Here is an 18,511-nt window from a genome sequence, read left to right on the forward strand (position 1 = left end):
GTGAGTAAGCCAAATGCCTGACTCTTGGTGCCTGGGACATGCTGTGTACTTCAGGACCTTTCATGTGAAGGTGGGACTGTGCTGTGTTGAGCAGATGCCTCACGCTTCAGCCTGGCCTCATGTAGTTTAGTTATGAGTGGTCTTCAAAAGTTCATAGAAAATGCATATTATGAAAAAGCTATGCATGCATTTCAAACTTTTTTGTATCAAAATAAACTCATACTAATGTGTTGTCATCACCAAGACTTTTTTTTTCCCTAACTGCCTGAGGACACATGTGCTTACCAGAGAGAAACAGAAAAAACAGAGAAGGAAAAGTAACCTCTTCCCCAACCCCAAGGGCCATGGTCTCCATCCCATCAGGATTTTGGGGATACACACACACACACACACACACCTGGTGTGTTTCCCAGGCTTTCTCAATCACTAGGCTATGAGGCCCCTTCTTATATCATGTCTGAACAAAATATAGTTTGAGACGCTAAGAAGGAAAGCAGGCTAAGACATCAGTTTGAAAAGAGCTCCTACCAAAACAACATAAATTCTGATAAAATTGTAGAGCAAACATTTGTGATGAAGCAAGGGTAGAAGAATGGTGCAGTCATTGGCGGTTTGTGAAAAGTATTCGGGACAGTGCTCCAGAAAGAGCAGGTTACGGGGCTAGACTGTGGCTCAGCAGTGAAACGTGACGATGCTCTGCAAGGCTGAGCCAGGTGGGAAGGTTCTGGTTTTGTGTCTGGGGACCTCCTTGAGTATGCCAGGCATGTGCGTGTCCAGGATCCAGGGCTGGCTGAGGCTGGGTGCGAAACATGGCATCAGGACCCTCTTGGAGGTCTGTCTCCATTTCTTTCATTTGTGGAAGAAATAAACTTTTTAAAAAGTCATTAAAAAATAAAAATAATCATTAATTTACAATGGATAAGAAAGCGTAAGATGATATTCAAGTTGATACCCATAGCAGCCAACCATCCACATCAGTTATCAAGGAAAAAATTAATTTTGGTCATGCCCTAATTGAAGAAGACTGCTGATGAACAACAGAAACAATGGCCAACAGCATCAACATCCCAGTTGGTTTGGTTTACATCATTCTGACTGAAAAATTAAAGTTGAACAAACTTTCAGCTCAGTGGGTACAAAAACTAGCAAGCTTGCTTTATTTATTTATACGTGCATACATGTGTGTATGTTGTAGGGCATGTGTGCTCATCAGAGAGTGACACGTTGGGGTTTGGGAGAAGTGAAAAAGAACCCCCAGTGTGGAAGGCCACACAGCAGCTTCTTCTCCATTCTCCTCTTAGAATTTTGAGCATGTGCACACACATGCCCAGCATGTTTTCCAAGCCACGAGGTCCTGGACTCACACCATGCAGTCGGCCATGTAGGATCTAGCTGCCTTAACCGTCATACCACCAGATGGCCCTATTTTATTTGTTTATTTTTTTTAATTGACAGAGACATATGCACTCTCCAGAGAGAGAAGAAAAGCACCCCCCATTGGGACATGGCCATGCCGCAGTCCTCACTCTTCCATCACCTGATGTGTTCTCCAAGCCAATGAGGCCAGTACTCGAACCACAGTTAGCCATGTGGGATCCAGCTTTCCTTGAACACAGCACTTAACCAGTGGGCTATGGGGCTGGCCCCAGACCAGAACTTTTAGTGGAAATTTCAAAGAAGCAGGATCAAGATCCTGAAGCCTTTCTTCTAAGAATAGCAACAGATGACACACTGCTTTACCAGTGTGACCCAGAAGATAGAGCACCATGGCTGCCAAGAGGTAGAAGTGGATCAGTCAAAGCAAAACAGGGGCCAGCTCCATGGCACAGCAATGAAGAAAACCCAGATCCCACATGGCAACCTTGGTTCAAGTCCCCAGCCTGGCCAGCCAGAAACACGCCAGATACATGAGCTAGTGGGCTGGAGGACTAGAGGGAGGGAACTGTGGTCTGGTCAGACTCTGTGGAGGGTTCTCACCTCTCTCATACACATCTGTGTGCATGTGTGCATGTCCTTGCTCATGAATTTAAAAAAGAAAAAGCAGATTGGTCAAGAGCAAAGGTCATGGCAACAGTGTTTTGGATATTCAAGGCATTTCGTTTGTTGACTTTCTGAAGGACTGAAGAATAACATCTAAAAAAAAAGAGTGTTTTGAGAAAGTTAACTGAAGCTTTAATTGAAAAATGCCCTGGAAAGCTTCACCAGAGTGTTTACACCACAATGTTCCTGTTCATTCCTTTCATCCAACAAGGTCAATTTTGTGAGAATTTTGTTTGTTTGTTTGTTTAGAGAGAGATTTTTGCTATAGGGCATGTGCACTCACCAGAGACAGAGATAGAGACAGAAAGGGATAAATCCCTCCCCAGGGGGGATGGCCATGCTGCAATCCCTTCTGCATTCTCCTCTCAGGATTTTGGGCATGCACGCATATGCACCCAATGTGAGTTTTTTAAGCCACCGTTTTCGGGACAGGATCTGTGATCGACTATGTGGGAGTCCAGCAACGTAACCATTACACCATCTGCTGGCCCCAGTTTCGTGAGGATTTTGATGAGAAATCATTGGGCATTTACCTTACAGTCCTGATTTGGCTCCTTCTGACTTAATTCCTAATTTGGTTTGGATAATGATCTATCCCTAGAGTTCCACGTTCTGGAATTTGGCCTTTGTGGGCAGTGATTGGTTGTCCCCTAGAAAAGTCTCTGTTGGAACTTGATTGCATTGTGAAAGACTTAAGTAAATACACGTCTTTCTTGATGTCCCAGGGTGGGGCCTCTGGGTATGATAATGTTACTAGGATGGAACCACGTGATTGAGTTCTGGTGGGTTTATCTGCTTGAGGGAATGAGATCAGAATGGCAGATGAAGAGCGAACAAGCCGTGTGAATACAGACCACACTCTGCTCTGCCTTGAAAAGTCGTCCACAATTTTGTGATTCCTTTGGTCTTTCCAGCCAGCAGAATTGTGAATCATTAAACCTCTACTTTTGTCTCAGGTATTTCTATGACCAGGCTAAGACGCTAAACTTAAAAAAAAATTTTTCAGGGACCAGCAGTTAGCGTAATGGCTATGTCGCTGGGCTCCCATGTAGTCGACCACGGTTCGAGTCCCGGACCCGGTGGCTTCAACTCATGCCAGGCGTGTGTGCTTGTGTGCCCAAGATCCTGAGGGGAGAATGGAGGAGAAGGGATTGCGGCGTTGCCATCTCCCCTGGGGGGTAATTTCTCTCTTTCTGTCTCTCTGTCTCTCTGTCTTTCTGGTGAGTGCACGCGCCCTATAGGAAAAAACCTCTTAAAAAAAACTTCATCGGGATCAGCAGATGGCATAATGATTACATCGCTGGATTCTCATGTTGTCAACCTGTGGTTGGAGTCCCAGACCTGTGGCTTAAAACTCATGCCGGGCACATGTGCATGCCTGCCAGAGTCCCAAGAGGAGTGTGGAGAAGAAGGGATTGCAGCGTGGCCATCCCTCCTGGGGGGTGATTTCTCGCTTTTTGTTTCTTTGGCGAGCACACATACCTTATAGCAAAAATCTCTCTTAAAAAAAAAAAACAAAACTTCAAAGGCAACCCATTTTTCTTCTGTTAATAATGTGAAAAAGACTGTATTGACATAAATTCCCAGTCCCCTTGGTTCTTTAGAGATGAGCAATTTAGCTGGCATCATTACTTACAAAAAGGTCTTGAACTTGGATGGAGTTTGTGTTGAGAAATAGTTTGTACTTTTAATTTTTAATCTTTTAAATCCATTTTTTTTTTCCACAAATCTTTGAAGTCCCTTTATATTTTTTTAGCCTTCTGGGTGTTTTTGCTATGTGTATTTGTTTGTTTAAAACTTGATGTCACTGTTTCTTACATTGGCTACGTAGTGTTCATTACAGAAGTCAGTTTCATTTTACTTGTTGCCTCTGATCACACGCTGGGTTGTTTTCCATTTTATCTGCTCCAGATCGTGCCTGAGCCAGCGTCTGGTGTGCAGTTTGTTGGGTGGGGGTGCTGTGGTTTCATTTCAGAAGATCAGAGAAATGTCATCAACTACTTTTTTTTCTGTGTTTTTCTTGGCGCCAGGATTTTTAGATCAGGGAAGTAGTATATGTGACTTCACAGAATGATGTTAGCAATGTGGAAGATGATCTATGTAGGATTTTCATTTATGAAGTAAATGCAGTATAAGCTAGATTATACTTTGGATGAACTCAGAGGTTGAACAAACGTAACCAAAAGAGACTAAATGATTCCTTCTACCCAGGTTAGGGAGAGGGTGAGATGGGCATTGAACAACTCTGGTTGGATTATATTCTCTGGACTTTCTGAGGAACCAAAGTGGTGGGGGTAGGGAACCTGAATGTGGAGTATTCTTTATAGTCGGGGGAGCTGCACCATGAACCTGTGTGAGTAGCAGAAGGATTGGTCTTGCCTTTGAAGATGGAATTAGGACGTCAGTGGGAACCTCCTTCCTCCACTCAGACTTGTGTCCACCTACCTGATCAAAGCTTACGGTGTCTCACAGGTGTCCCACCCCCAGCTTCCTTTCCCTTCCCTTCCCATAGCCGTCTGGGCCTGAGGCCTGTCATCACCACTCATCCTAACAGACAGAGAGCAGGGTGGACTCAGGTGGCCACATCGGGAGCTTGAACATCTCCCCCTCCCTACTGGCTTCCCTGCCTCTTGTCTTCCACCCTTTTTTCCTCCATCACTTAGTGCTTCAGCCATGTGGTTCCCTCTCGTGCCACCTGCAGTCTGTCCAGACATCATGGTCTTCCCAAGGCCATATGAGCACCCATCACTTCCTGGACCCTGTATTATTCTAGGGCACACCTTGTTTCTGACACAGACTGGTGCCGGCTTATGTCTAGGGCCACATGATTCCACTCTATTACCCCTGCAACAGAAAGGCCAGTCAGGGGCAGGGGATTCTGGGTGCAGGTGATGTAGACCAGGGGCATAAGTGAGTGCTGGTTTTCTCTCAGGACAGCCAGAGAGATAGCAGCCACCAGCACCCACTTGGGAAGGAGACATGCAGGTGCCTGCTGTATCTACTCGGTGGTTTGGAGGGTCTGTAGTTTGAAGGGTCTGCAGCTTGGCAGTTCCTCGGGCTCAGGTCAGCCTGTCGGGAGTCAGTTTCATATGACATGGCAGTGTGTTACATGTGGTGTCTGCATGCCTGGAGCTGGGCTGGGCCAGACTGGACTGGCTGTGAAGTCTGATCTGTGGACCTGAGTGCTGCTTCTGCTCTTTGGGAACATTGTGCTGGGGAGTCACTGCAGATCAGGGAAGGGCTGCAGGCAAGAAGACTGGACCATCTATTGATCCCTTGGACCTTACAGAGCGGAAGCATCTGGAGGCAATCAGTGTGAGGTCTGGGTTCATTGTCACTGGGGATCACCTTCAAAGCTCAGGACAGGTGCAGTTTGCAAATGGGATTCTGTGAGGTGCACTATGTCCTGTCCCCAAGGAGAGTGTGCTGAGTGACTCTGCTCTTATTGCCCCAGTGTGCCCCACCTAGTACTGTCCTGAGCCCTCTGAGACCTCCACCCATTGGGCTACTCTGGGTGAGCAGCTTATTTCTTACATCAGTTCTGCCAAAAAGACTGTTGGCTCACATTCTTAAATATGAAAATGCAAACTTAAACATGCCAACAAAACATGTTGTTTTTCAGACATGCAAGAAAGCACTTCAGTCAGGCTGAAGGGAGCCAGCTAGACGAAGTCCGTCAAGTCATGGGGATGCTGGCCTTCCCGCCAGACACACACATCTCCCCGTACAAGGTAATGTCGCCTCACTGTCACACCAGGTTCCTGCTAAGTCGAGATGTCGTTGGGTTGAGCAGGGATGTGTTTGCAGCTCTTGAGGTCTTGTCTGTAAACACTTCCACGCAAGGAGCTGACACCCCTGTTCAGCCTGCCAAGTTGGTCTTTTCCTGTTTTATCCCATTTTGCTGGTGAGAACTTTGTACCGTAAAGATTCAGGAAGCCTTTCAGCCTAGAAGTTTGGCCCTGGAGTGTCCCTTCACTTACTTTCTTCCCCATTTCCCCTTTGTTTTCTCTCCCTTTCTGCAGTCTTTTAGTCAGAAGTTACACCGGAGTGCTCTGTGATTCTCTTACTGATGTTGTCTGTCTTTTATCTGTAAATGTTGGAGCCTCTGAATCTCCATGGTCACTAACAGGGGTCATGGTGGTAGTGTTTCGTCCTGTAGTTGTTCATGATTCTGGGCACCATTTTTCCTGCTTATCTGTCCCTTCCCCTGCTGAGGGCCCCCTGCTATCTGGCCTTGTGGATTGATACAGGTCTCTGGGCAGGATGTGGTCATGAACCATCACTAACCAGGAACCCAGTACTCTGACCCTAGCACAACCAAGTGACCCAGCAGCTTCCACGCCTCTCACCTGAAGTGCCACGAGAGCCATGTATGCACCCATGTGCTCATCTTGCTGGCATCAGTTTCAGTTCCTGGGGCAAAAAATAAAGTGCAAATCCTTGCTCAAGTTGTTTACAAGGTTTCTTCTTTGAGCCTTGAACCTGGTCTCTGTCAAAGAACAGAGTGTTTTATTCTGCAGCCCCTGGGCACACCCAGCCTCACTACTTTCCAAAAGGCTAATGTCTATCTTTTTGAGTTTTTAACCTAAGGTGTTTTTTTTTTAATAATTATTTAATTTTATTTATTTATTTATATTAATTTGACCAGAGAGACACAGAGAGAGAGAAGGAAAGTGAGAAAGCCCGGTGCTAATGCTGATCCACCATGTCTGGGACTCAAACTGTGGTCAGCCATATGGGAGTGTCCAGTGCCTCAACCACCACGCCACCTGCTGGTCCCAAACCTAAGGTATTTTAAGGACAGACATTAACCAAATTTAACTTACTGTTTTGTGATGCTTTACTCAAGGTAGAATTGATTTTTTCCATTTAACAAATTATTTCTCTGAAGTAAGACTTTGCCATTGAAACATAAATCCTTTGAAGCTCAGCCTGTGCCAAGCTATCCTTCTAGCCCAGTCAGGCCTTTTCTTGTCACAAGGCCACAGGATCCGGGTCATTGTAGTTGATTCTTGAGGAGGCAGATGTTCCAGAAAGTTAAGTAAGAAAACGGTCCAGCAATGGATTTTTTTTTCCTTAATTGTCAGAGGGCATGTGTGTTTGTCAGAGACAGAGAGAAAGGGAGACAACACCCCCCATAAAGGGGCATAGTCACACTGCAATCCCTTCTCCCTTTCTCCATCCTATTGGGATTTTGGGGGATGTGTGCACACACATGACTGATGTGCTTTTTAAGCTGCCAGGGCTGGGGTTCAAACCACAGTCAGCTGTGAGGGATCTAAGTCCCTTAACCACTTAGACCCACAAGGCCAACTCCAGCAGTAGATATTAAATTAAGGCTCAAGGGAGTTGCTTCTGTGCTCAGAAGTGTGTGGGTTTGTGAAGCCTGCCCCAGCCCCAGCCCACTCTTTACAGTTTTCCTCCTGGCTCTCCCGGGGGCGGCCTGGGAGGATCCCCAGCACTCTCTACCCTGTCTCTTTTCAGGACCTCCTGGACCCAGCCCGGTGGCGGATGCTGATCCAACAGTTCCGGTATGACAACTACAGACTGCACCAGCTGGGAAACAACTCTGTGTTCACGCTCACCCTACAGGCTGGCCTCTCGGCAATCAAGACACCGTATCCCCTGTGGCATTTTCCTATACTGACTCTGCTCCTTACCACTCTTGTCCTTGTCGTGAAAGCTGGTGCTCTCTCCCATTGCTCTCACCTCATGTTGCCCTGTGTCGAGACAGTCTGGAGGATGACTGGTTGCGTCTTCACGGGCCTGTGAAAACCTAGATTGCTCATCTCCATCTCAAGGTCTTAAATCAACTTTATGTTGATCTGAAAGCAAGTGTTTGCATGTTTTCTAGCAGCTGGGACATTAACCATCCAGAATAGCTTTCCCAAGAATCTGATTTCCAAGAATCCTATGATGTAGATTCTCTCAAATCCATTTGACCCTGTGCTATCGCAGCCAAGGCACATTTTCTCATGTTAGTTCATGATATGGTAGTTGTGCCTCTGGCAGAGAGAGCTGTGACACTCTGACCTCACCACCTGAGGGCCCCTCTTTGTCTGCATTTGGCAGATTCCTGTCAAGGGCATCCATGGTCCTTTCAAATCCATTGAAAGGCAATGACCCTTAGTTTCTGCCCATCGCACCTGGCTGTCAGCCTCCTAGTCATCCAGCAGCGCTGTCACCCAGACAGAGCACCTTTGTCGGACCCTGTGTACAATGGGTTGCAGATCCTGTGGAGGAGGAATCAGTTCTTCCTGTGACCTGACTCACTCTCTGCCTGTGAGTGAATGATCCTGTCCCCGCATGTGGCAGAGATTAAATCCAGGTGGTAGAGTGTGTCCTGGGACCACTGTGGGCCCTGGCTGTGTTGGCTTTGAATTGAGGCTCAAGCCCCCCATTCTTACCAGTCTGTCGAACGCAGTGGAGAGAAGGAGCTACTTGTTTGCCTGTTGCCTTCTCTGAGGTTCCACCAGAAGTCTTCAGTCTCAAGGGTGTTACCTGTCCTGCCTTGAGAGGTTGTGGGGTGGGGAAGTAAGGACAGAGGGAGGATGAGCTGGGTGGGGTTCCTGTGGTCCTGGTGCAGGCGGTGCCCTGGGGATAGAAGCTGCTCTGGCTTTCTTGTCTCCAGTGAGGCTACTTTTTTCTTAATGTAGTGTTATCCTTTCTTTGAAAGATAGCCATTTGTTTTCTCCTTGGTGTCCCTGTGGTCAGGAGGGCACAGTGCCTGGCCACAATGTGCCTTGTGTCACCACTCTCTCCCCAGCTTCCCCTCAACCTTCCTTAACCCAATGCACAGACAGTGCTACAAGGAGGATGGCAGCTCCAAGAGCCCTGACTGCCCTGTGTGCAGCCGCTCCCTGAACAAGCTGGCGCAGCCCCTGCCCATGGCTCACTGTGCCAACTCCCGCCTGGTCTGCAAGATCTCTGGCGATGTTATGAACGAGAACAACCCACCCATGATGCTGCCCAACGGCTACGTCTACGGCTACAACGTGAGGGGGCCAGGAGTGGGAGGGGCAAGAATGGCATGATCGGGACCAGGCACCTGGGCAGGGCTACCCTTCTCCCCATCTGTTCTAGTGCATGACTCTTGACTGTCTTTTGACAATGGCTAAGGGGGAATGAGCAACCCCAGTATTTCTTTACCAGATGTATCTTCAGGAAATAACTTTGTAAGATAAGATGGCATATTTCTTGATAAATTCATTTTATGAGGTTTTAATGGAAATCCTAACTTGTATTTGCTTATTAATGCATTTCTGGTCTTTTTTTCAGTCTCTGCTTTCTATCCGTCAAGATGATAAAGTTGTTTGCCCAAGAACCAAAGAAGTCTTCCACTTCTCACAAGCCGAGAAAGTGTACATCATGTAGGCCCTGTGTCGCCAAGCGCATGCCTCGGAGGCCAGGGGACTGCGGCAGGCAGGGAGGCCACTGCGCCCTCCTGCCCCCCGCTCTAGCCTGCCGTGGTGTTTCTGTTTCTTGCGACCAAAGATCAGTGAGCAACGACAAATACTCTTAGGGAGAGAGGAAATAAGATTTAATAAGTTTGTACTTGAAAACAACATTTTGATTGGTAGGATTTTGTAACATAAGTCAACTATTTGATGATTCTGAAAAGTACTTTCACCTCTCAAAGGAAACTTTTCTTTAAAGACTGATCTAAACACGGAGAGAAACTTTAGAACGTTTCAAAACTAGGAATTGACTTCCCCGTGTTTCTCACAATTTCCTCCCTTTTGCTAATGACAAGACGTGGAAAACGGGCTGGTGTTTCACTGACTCGCATAAGCCTTGGCCACAGCCTGGAGGAAGTGGTGGCTGCACCAGACTGACCTGCAGTGACTCCTGATGCAGTGCCATGAGGGACATTCATGACTTCATTCTAGAGCTGCTGCCAAAATGCCCGGTGCCACAGCCCATGGGGGGGCTGGCCTTGAGGGCTGCCCTGCCTGCCTTGTGGGCAACGTCTGTCAGACTGTGTTAGTATGTGCATAGGTTCGATGTCCCATCTTTCGTGTGCCGCCTTATTTCCTGCTTTGAGAATGTATTCACGTGGAAATCCACTGGACCGAGTTTCTGCAGAGGCCTTGCCGGATGGTTCCATAACTTTAGAGTCTAAATACTATTCATTACAGAAACTAATAGTTCAGTTGAATTAAATACTGATGACTTTTCAAACAAATGAACCATTGTAGTTTACACAAAACCATATTGTAGAGGTTTGTATTTAGCGCTTATTTTTGCATGTTGATGTTGATTAGTTAATAAACTGTAAATGTAAGAAATGTTAATAAAATGGTTTTCTATTTCTTATTTGTGTGTGAGGCAGAAACTGCTCTGCTTTTCTAACACCTGTTGGGTTGTGCTCTGCTCTTCCCTGCAGCAGGAAAGGGAGGCTCACCCCACACAGGGCCTGATTTGCTGTGTGTGCTACAGCCATAAAGGGGGCTCAGCACAACTGGAGACCCACCCACAAACTTCACAGGAGTTTGGGGCCGGGCATAGAGTCCTGAGGTAGCATCTTGCTCCTGCCAACCTGGCCAGTACCATTTTGGGAGTAGAACCACATTGATAGACCAACTTGGATTCCTGTCGACCCCCTTCCTGGTTCCTGGGACCTGTGGCTGCTATCTGCTATGGCTTTTGCTACTCCCCCCTACCCATACATACACACACACACAGTACTCTCTAGGGTCCATCCTAGCTCCCTTCCTATTACTACCTCCCTGACAGCTGCCCTGGCCACTTTATGCCCACCATGCCACTGGACCCCAGATACAAGTGCCCACCCAGGTCAGGCCTCAGTTGAAGCAGACACCTGTAGTGCCCACTCTGGATTGCTGCCTCAAGTTCTGCTTTGGGGTCTCATGGTGACTTGCATAATATGTGCTGGCCACACCTCTGCACTTTGACAGGGTTGTGACTTGGCATGTGTGCCTCCATCCCCAAGCCTGGTGGGGCAGAGTTGGGGCTAGAGGGATGCAGTGGAATAACGTTAGCTGTTCCCTGCTGTATCCTCTACTGTACCCAGAACCCAAATGAGCTACCCTAAGCCAGCTCCATACTCTGTACCCTGTACTCCTGAGAGATGCTGGAGTAGCTCTGGGGCACTGCAGCCTATTCCAAACAACAGTCTTCTCTGGCCTTGCCTCCTGCTTACCCTCTCTCTCTCTCTCATTGAAGTATAATGTAATGAAGTGCACACAGTCCAAGTGTTCCCATAATTAATTTCTACATTATGCCCTCATGTGACCACCTCCCAGACTGTTCCGTCTTCACAGAGGAATCCCCAGGTCCTCCCCGTCAATATTCTAGTATCTGTCATTAATCATCAGAGAGTAGCTCAACCAGTTCTTGAACATGAGGAGTCACACAGCATGGTTTTCTGTGGACCAGCTTCATGCTTGGGCAGTTCTTTCCTGATGTAGCAATATAGTTCATTCCATTATGGTTGCAGCAGTCCATTGGAGGAATGAGCACAGTGACTTACCCCTTCTACATGTGGGTGGACATCTGGGTTACTACCAGATTGAAGTTGCCATCTATGAATGCTCTGACACGTGACTTTTGCTGGATGCACACTCTGTGGGAAAATACCAAGCAGTGACATTGCCGGGGTACATGTTTAACCTGAGCAGATGGAGACAGCTTGCCAGCGTTAGCACCAGCTTCTGCCTATCTCAGTGGATCAAAGTTCTGCCTGCTCCATATCCTCATCAGCACATGGCACTGGAAGTCTTTATCCTTAGATATTTCTGTTGGTTGTGAGAATGATCTCACTGTGGTTTTCTTTTTTGAGGTAAAAATTAACACTAAAATGTACACATCTTTTATATATACCTGACAAGTAAATATCATCCAAGCCCAGGTGTAGGACATTACCATGGCCAGAAAGTGTGTCACACCTTTTTATCTCTAGGCTGTCCACAACTCTTACATGTAGTCATTGCTCTGATTTTATCACTACAGGTTAGTTGTATCTTCATGTAAATTGAATCATAGAGTATGTACTTTTGTGTCTGGCTTGTTTTACTCAGATGCTTTTGAGATTCATCTGTGTTGCTGTGTGAATATCAGTTGTCCCTATTTGGTGTATTACTTAGTAGTTGCAGTAGTACTATGTTGACATATTTCACAATTTGTTTATTATTTTCTTGGGACTCGTGTCTTTTGGCTATTATGAATAAAGCTGCTGTGAACATTTGTGTGCACATCTCTTTGTGGACATTATTTTTCTTTCTTTTGTAAGTAGAATATTACTAAGTCATGATGTTGCTGCATTGTTTATAACTACCAAAAATGTTTTCAATGTGGCAATACCATTTTAAACTCCCCTTAGTGTATGAGGGTTCCAGTTGCTCCAGATCTTTGTCAACGTTTGGTGTTGTCATTCTTTTTCATGTTAGCCAGTTGGGCATGTAACAATGTCTTACTGTGGTTTTAATTTGCTTTTCTCCAATACTAATGACGTTGAGAGCTCCTTCTGATATGCTGATTGGTTTTTCTTATGTCTTCAAGGTTTTGCCCATTTTTAATTATATTATTGGTTTGTAGGAATTCTTTACATATACTGGCTCTATCTCCTTTGTCAGATGTATGTATACACTTTGATAATGTCATTTGATCAGCAGAGGTTTTAATTTTAGTGAAGTTCTTTCTTTCATGGTTAATGCTTTTTTATGTTCTGAAAAATATTTGTCTATTCCAGGGCCACAATATTCTAAATCTTCTAGAACATTTAGTTTATCCATTCTTGTTTAGGTTTAGGTCTTTGACTTTTATGTTAGGTCTATAATGCATCTCAAATTGACTTCTGTGTGTGGCATGAGAAAGAGTTTGAGGATTATTTCCCATTCCTGTCTCATGTGTTTCAAAACAATTGTTTCTCTCCCCCATTGACTACTGCTGGCTACTTAAAAAAAAAAAAAAAAAAAAAAAAGATTTCCTGATGATAAGTTTGAGTCTGTGTCTGTATGCTCACTTATGTTTAATTGACCTTTAGGTCTGTCCTTCCTTACACCAATACCACATTCTTGATTACTGTCATTTTAAAGCAAATCTTGAAACCAAGTAGTTTAAGTCCTCCAGTTTGTTTTACTTAAAAAAAAGATTGTCTTGGCTATTCAAGGTCTTTTGTATTTCCACATAAATTGCAGAATCAGGTTGTGAGTGATCAGTGTCTACTGAAGTTTTTTAAAATGCCTCCTGGAATTTTAGTTGAAATCACACTGATATGGTAGATCAATTTAGGGAATGAATAAGTTTATTTGGGCTTCCATAACAATACCACTGGCTGGGTTACTTACACAGAGATTTACTTCCTTTCATTCTAGAGGAGGTGCTGTCAAGTTTGAATCCTGATAAAACCTCTCTTCTTGGCCTGCAAATGGCTAACTTCTTACTGTGTTCTCATACGGTGTTTCCTCTGTGAATGTACAGAGATAGAGCAATCTCTACTGTCTCTTCCTCTTTTTATTTAGCTATTTATTTTGCTAAAGAGAATCACCAAAGAGACAGTGAGAGGAGAGGGAGAAAGCCCCTGCAATGAGGTGATCACACTGCAATTCTCCAGTTTTCCATCCTATTGGGATTTTGAGCATGCACTTGTACACACCTGTCATATTTTTCAGGCCAGGATTCAAACTACAGTCAGCCATGTGGGCCCTAGCTCCCTTACCCACTAGGCCATAGGGTTGGCCCCCTTCCTCTTTTTATAAGGACACCAGTCCTGTCAGACTAGGGCTTTAGATTAGGGCTCCATCCTTATAACCCTCATTTAACCTTAACTACCTCCTGGAAGGCCCCACTTCCTAATATAGTCATACTGAGAATTAGGGCTCCAACATAGGAATTTTTAGTGGACACCATTCAGTTCATAGCAGGGACTTAGAAATCTTAATAATCGGGTTTGGCAGGTGGTGTGGTGGTTAAGGGCACCAGACTCCCACATGGCTGATTATGGTTTGAGTCTCAGACCTGGCAGCTTGCTTTCTCACCCACCACCCCCCGGCCCCTTCCCCGTCCCTCTTTGGTCAATTTAAAAATAAGTAAAGTTTAAAAAAAGAAATCTTAATTTATTGTCTAACCCATTAATACTGTATCTCATTAGATTTAGATGTTTCATCTAAGTTTTATAGTTTTAAGTGTATATATTTGCACTTATTTTGTTAATTTAAGTATTTGATGATTTTTAATGCTATTGTAAATATATTTTCAAAGTTTAATCTTCCAATTATTCACTGGTGATATGTAGATATATACAGAGGGTCTTCAAAAAGTTCATGGGAAATACATCTGAAAAATTATATATGGGTTTTAAGGTTTTTTTTCCACCAAAGTAAACTCATATTTTAGTACCATTTTCTATGAACTTTTTGAATGAAATCCCTTGTATAATTGATTTTTGTATATTGATCTTGTACATATCATGACCATACTAAATCATTCATATATTCTAGTAGGCTTTTGGTAAATTTTAAAGGATTTTCTGTGTGCACAATGATATCATCTGTAAATAAATATAGCTTTGCTTCTTTTCTACTCTTTATGCTTTTCATTTGTTTTTTCTTTTATTGTACTAAATTGAGCCACTAGTACAATGTTAAATACGAGGTGTGACAATGGACATGCTTACCTTGCTTCCAGTCTTAGGTGGAAAGCATTAGGTCTTTTATAGCTAAGTATGATGTTGGTCACAAGTATTTTGCAGATGTCTTTTATATTGAGAAAAGTTCTACTCAAATTTTCTAAGAGTTATTATTATGAATGGATGTCATCAAATTTCTTCATATAATATTATTATATGATTTTCCTTTTCTGTTTATATGGAGACTTACATGGATTGTTTTTGAATTGTAAAATGTACATTGATAAATCTCATCTAGTATTTCATTGTATTTCTTATATATTGCTGGATTTGACTTGCTAGTACTTTTCTAGGGGTGCTTTGCAACGATGTTCATGATAGTTATTGCTCTGTGGTCTTAAAAGGTTTTGTCTGGTTTTAGTATCAAGATTCATAAATTAGGCTGGAGTGTGGTCCTTCCTGCAGTATTTTCTGCAAGAGTTTGTGAAAATTGGTGATTTCTTTTTCTTTCAGTGTTTGGTAGAATTTACCAGTGAAATAATTTGGGTTTGGACTTTTCTTTGGGGGAAGGTTTCTAATTATTCACTTTAATACAGTTATTAAAGTTATTAAAGCTACAGTTGCTTTAGGGCCAGCAGATGGCATGGTGGTTAAGGGCTCTGGACTCCCACATGGCTGACCACAGTTGAGTCTTGGACCTGGTAGTTTGCTTTCTCAATTTCCTTCTCTCTCTCTCACTCTGTCCCTCTCTGGCCAAATTCAATAAATAAAGTTAAATAAAAAAATTATTTTTTAAAAAAGCTACAGTTGCTTTAATAGTCCTTAATCAGGTTTTTAAAAATTTGTTTTGATAATTTTGCCATTAAAGAACTTGTCCATTTCGGGATGAGCAGTTGGCGTAATGGTTATGTTGATAGACTCCCAGGTTGTAGTCGACCAGGTTCAAGTCCCGGACCCAGTGGCTTGAACTCATGCCTGGCGCGTGTGCATGAGTGCCCAAGATCCAGTGAGGAGAATGGAGGAGAAGGGATTGCAGCATGGCCATCCCCCAAGGGGGCTGATTTCTCGCTTTCTGTCTCTTTCTTTCTGGCAAGTGCATGTGCCCGATAGCAAAAACCTTCCCCCCCACCCCACCAAAAAAAAAAAAAAAACAAAGAACTTGTCCATTTCATCTAAGTTATCCATTTCATAGAATTCGTTGATATAAAGTTGTCCAAACACACCCTATTTTTTTCTTATGTCTATAGAATCTATAGTAATTGGCCTGCCCTATGGCCTGGTGCTTAAGAGAACCAGATCCCTTATGGCTAACCCAACAGGTCCTGGTCACACCACAGTCCTCTTTCCTCTCTACCCAGTCAGGATCCTGGGCACATGTGTGTACTCTACATGTGTTTTCAAGCTGAAAGAGCTGGATTCAAACCCTGGTTGGTCCTTTGGAAGCTGGCTTCCTCTAAGCTGCACATATGTGTTGTGCTATAGGACCAGCCCAGTCTCTTGTCTTTTCACTGGTGTGTTTGGACCATTGATATGTAATTGTTGTTGGATTTAAATCTGTCATCTTGCTTGCTCCTTGTTTTCTGTTTGTCCCATCTGTTCTTTGTTCCTTTTTTCATCTTTACCTGCCTTCTTTTGGATTGAGTATTTTTAAATGACTATTTTATCTTTGAGGGCTTATTAGTTATACCTCCTTTGTTTATGGTTGCTCTAAGGATGATACTTTAACTTATCAGTGTCCCTTCAAATAATACCATTGCCTGTAAAAATAGAACCTTAGAATATATGCTACCATTTCTCCCCTCTGCTGGACTACTATTGTCATAATTTTTGTTCCTCCGTAGGTGTTATATGCCCTTCAATACATTGTTATATTTTATTTAAGCAGTCAATGATCTATAAAAGAACTCTGAAATAAAATATATTTACCCACATTTAAAAAATCACTTATAAAACTCTTTGTTCCTTTTATAGATCAAAGTTTGCATCTGGTATCATTTTCCTTTCATCTGAATGACTTCCTATATAGCATTTCCTGTACTGCAAATCTGCTAGTCATGAATTCACTCAGCTTTTATTTAACTGAAAATGTTTTTATATCACCTTCGCTTTTTTTCTGGGGGGGAGGGGTAGGGGCTGCAGGTTTTTACCTTATAGTGAGCTCACCAGAGAGAGAAGAGAGAGAGAAACAGAGGGAAAGTGAGAAGTCACCCTTGTGGGGGAAAGGCCCTGCCCCAATTCCTTCTCCTCCATTCCCCTCCCAGGATCTTGGGCACGCATCCATATGCACTTGGCATGAGTTTCAAGCCCCTGGGTCCAGGACACGAACTGCAGTCGGCCGTGTAGAAGTCCAGCAATGTAGCTGCTACGCCATCCGCTGGCCCCGTATCACCTTCATTTTTTAAGGATGTTTTACTTCTGCTTAAAGACGTTCTGTGTTCTGGCTTGTATTTTTTTCAGTCAAAAAACTTGTGGTTTCTTATCTTTGTAACTGTGGGTAGTTTGCCTTTTTTCTCTAACTGCTTTTAGGATTATTTTTTGTCACTAGTTTTCTGCAATTTGATGATATGCCTTGGGTGGTTTCTTTGTGTTTATCCTGCTTGGGTTTTATCATTTCTGAAAGTTTCACTTGGTTCTTTTAAAATATCTTCTAATTTCCACCATGATTCATCTTGACTTTCTAATTTTATTTATTAATTCAACATTCAACAAATTTGAGCCACCTAATCATGTATCTGGAGTCATGAAACAAAACAAAGATCCCTGTTTTCTTGGAACATATGTTCTGGGGGAGGGGAAGAGAAAAAATACACTATAAACAAATAAGATTATAAGCGCTGTGTGATAGGTTTCAAGTGCTGTGGCAAAATATAGGGCAGGTTAAGATATGGAGGGGAGGGTTCCTATAGATAAGGGGATAAAGGGTTGCAGAAGTCAACTAGCTAGAAGGCTAGCTAAAGGTGGGGAGTAAGAAGCCTTGCAGATACTGGGGGGTGGGAGTGAAGCAAGGGAGGGGACAGGTCAGAGAGCTGAGCAGGTAGGGGGAGGAGATAGGACACCAAGTGCAGACTAGGTGTGTTTTTGCTTGTTTGGGATGGAAGCCACTGGAGGGTTTTGAGTAGAGAAAAGTCATGTTATCTGACTCTAGTTTCAAGGGTCACTCTGGCTGCTGCATGGTGAATGGACTTCAGGGGTAGAAGGCCAGAAGTGGGAGACAGGAGGCAACTGCAGGGACCTCCTGCGTGGTGGCCGGGACCTAGCAGTGGCAGTGGGCGGTGAGAAGCGCTCAGATTCTGGGTGCATCCGGAAGGCAGGGTTGTCCTGATTTATAAACAGATTGGACATGGGGTAAAGAGAGGTCCAGATGGTTAGTTTATGGGCCGGAGTAAATAGAAAGGTGCATATCACCCGATAAAAACAGGGGAGAGGGCAAGGCAGTTCGGCTGTGGCAGGTCTGGAGCATGAGGGCTCACAGGACACCCCACAGGCATTATGGTACTGGAGACTGGGCTTAGCAATTCACACCTCACTGGTGAACGGTGTGGACACAGGTTTAGTGGTGCAAATTGAGGTGCAGGGTGAACGCACAGCTCTTTCTAGGAACTTTGCTGCAAAGCAAAGCAAAAATGCAATGAATTGGTAATTTGGATAAGAAGGGTTTTGTTAATATAGGAGAGACAGCATACTTTTATGCTAATGAGAACAATCTAGTAGATCAAAAAATGATCACTATAGGAGGCAAAACAAATTTAAGAAAAAAAATTTTTAAAAGAATTATTAAGTTTATTTATTCATTCATTTATTTTAATTTGACCAAAGATAGAGAAAGTAAGCCACCAGGTCTGGGACTCAAACCGTGGTCAGCCATGTGGGAGTATCCAGCGC

At 44.0% G+C, this 18,511-nt stretch overlaps 1 protein-coding gene across 2 annotated transcripts in view; it reads left to right on the forward strand.

The window, feature by feature from the left end:
• Nucleotides 1–11,767, forward strand: part of MAEA (macrophage erythroblast attacher, E3 ubiquitin ligase) — a 64,329-nt gene extending 52,562 nt beyond the window's left edge. Inside the window, exons 7-10 of one of the 2 annotated variants that reach the window (XM_006152880.3) lie at nt 5,663–5,771; nt 7,525–7,658; nt 8,840–9,035; nt 9,319–11,767. In XM_006152880.3, the coding sequence (XP_006152942.1) occupies nt 5,663–5,771; nt 7,525–7,658; nt 8,840–9,035; nt 9,319–9,414 (535 nt within the window). In that variant the 3' untranslated portion in view covers nt 9,415–11,767. The remainder of the gene's footprint in view (nt 1–5,662; nt 5,772–7,524; nt 7,659–8,839; nt 9,036–9,318) is intronic. The other variant, XM_006152881.3, reaches the window with a different exon arrangement.
• Nucleotides 11,768–18,511: the final 6,744 nt, after the last annotated feature.

The sequence above is a fragment of the Tupaia chinensis genome, unplaced genomic scaffold (assembly GCF_000334495.1).
Source record: "Tupaia chinensis unplaced genomic scaffold, TupChi_1.0 Scaffold000360_1, whole genome shotgun sequence".
NCBI classification, from domain to species: domain Eukaryota; kingdom Metazoa; phylum Chordata; class Mammalia; order Scandentia; family Tupaiidae; genus Tupaia; species Tupaia belangeri.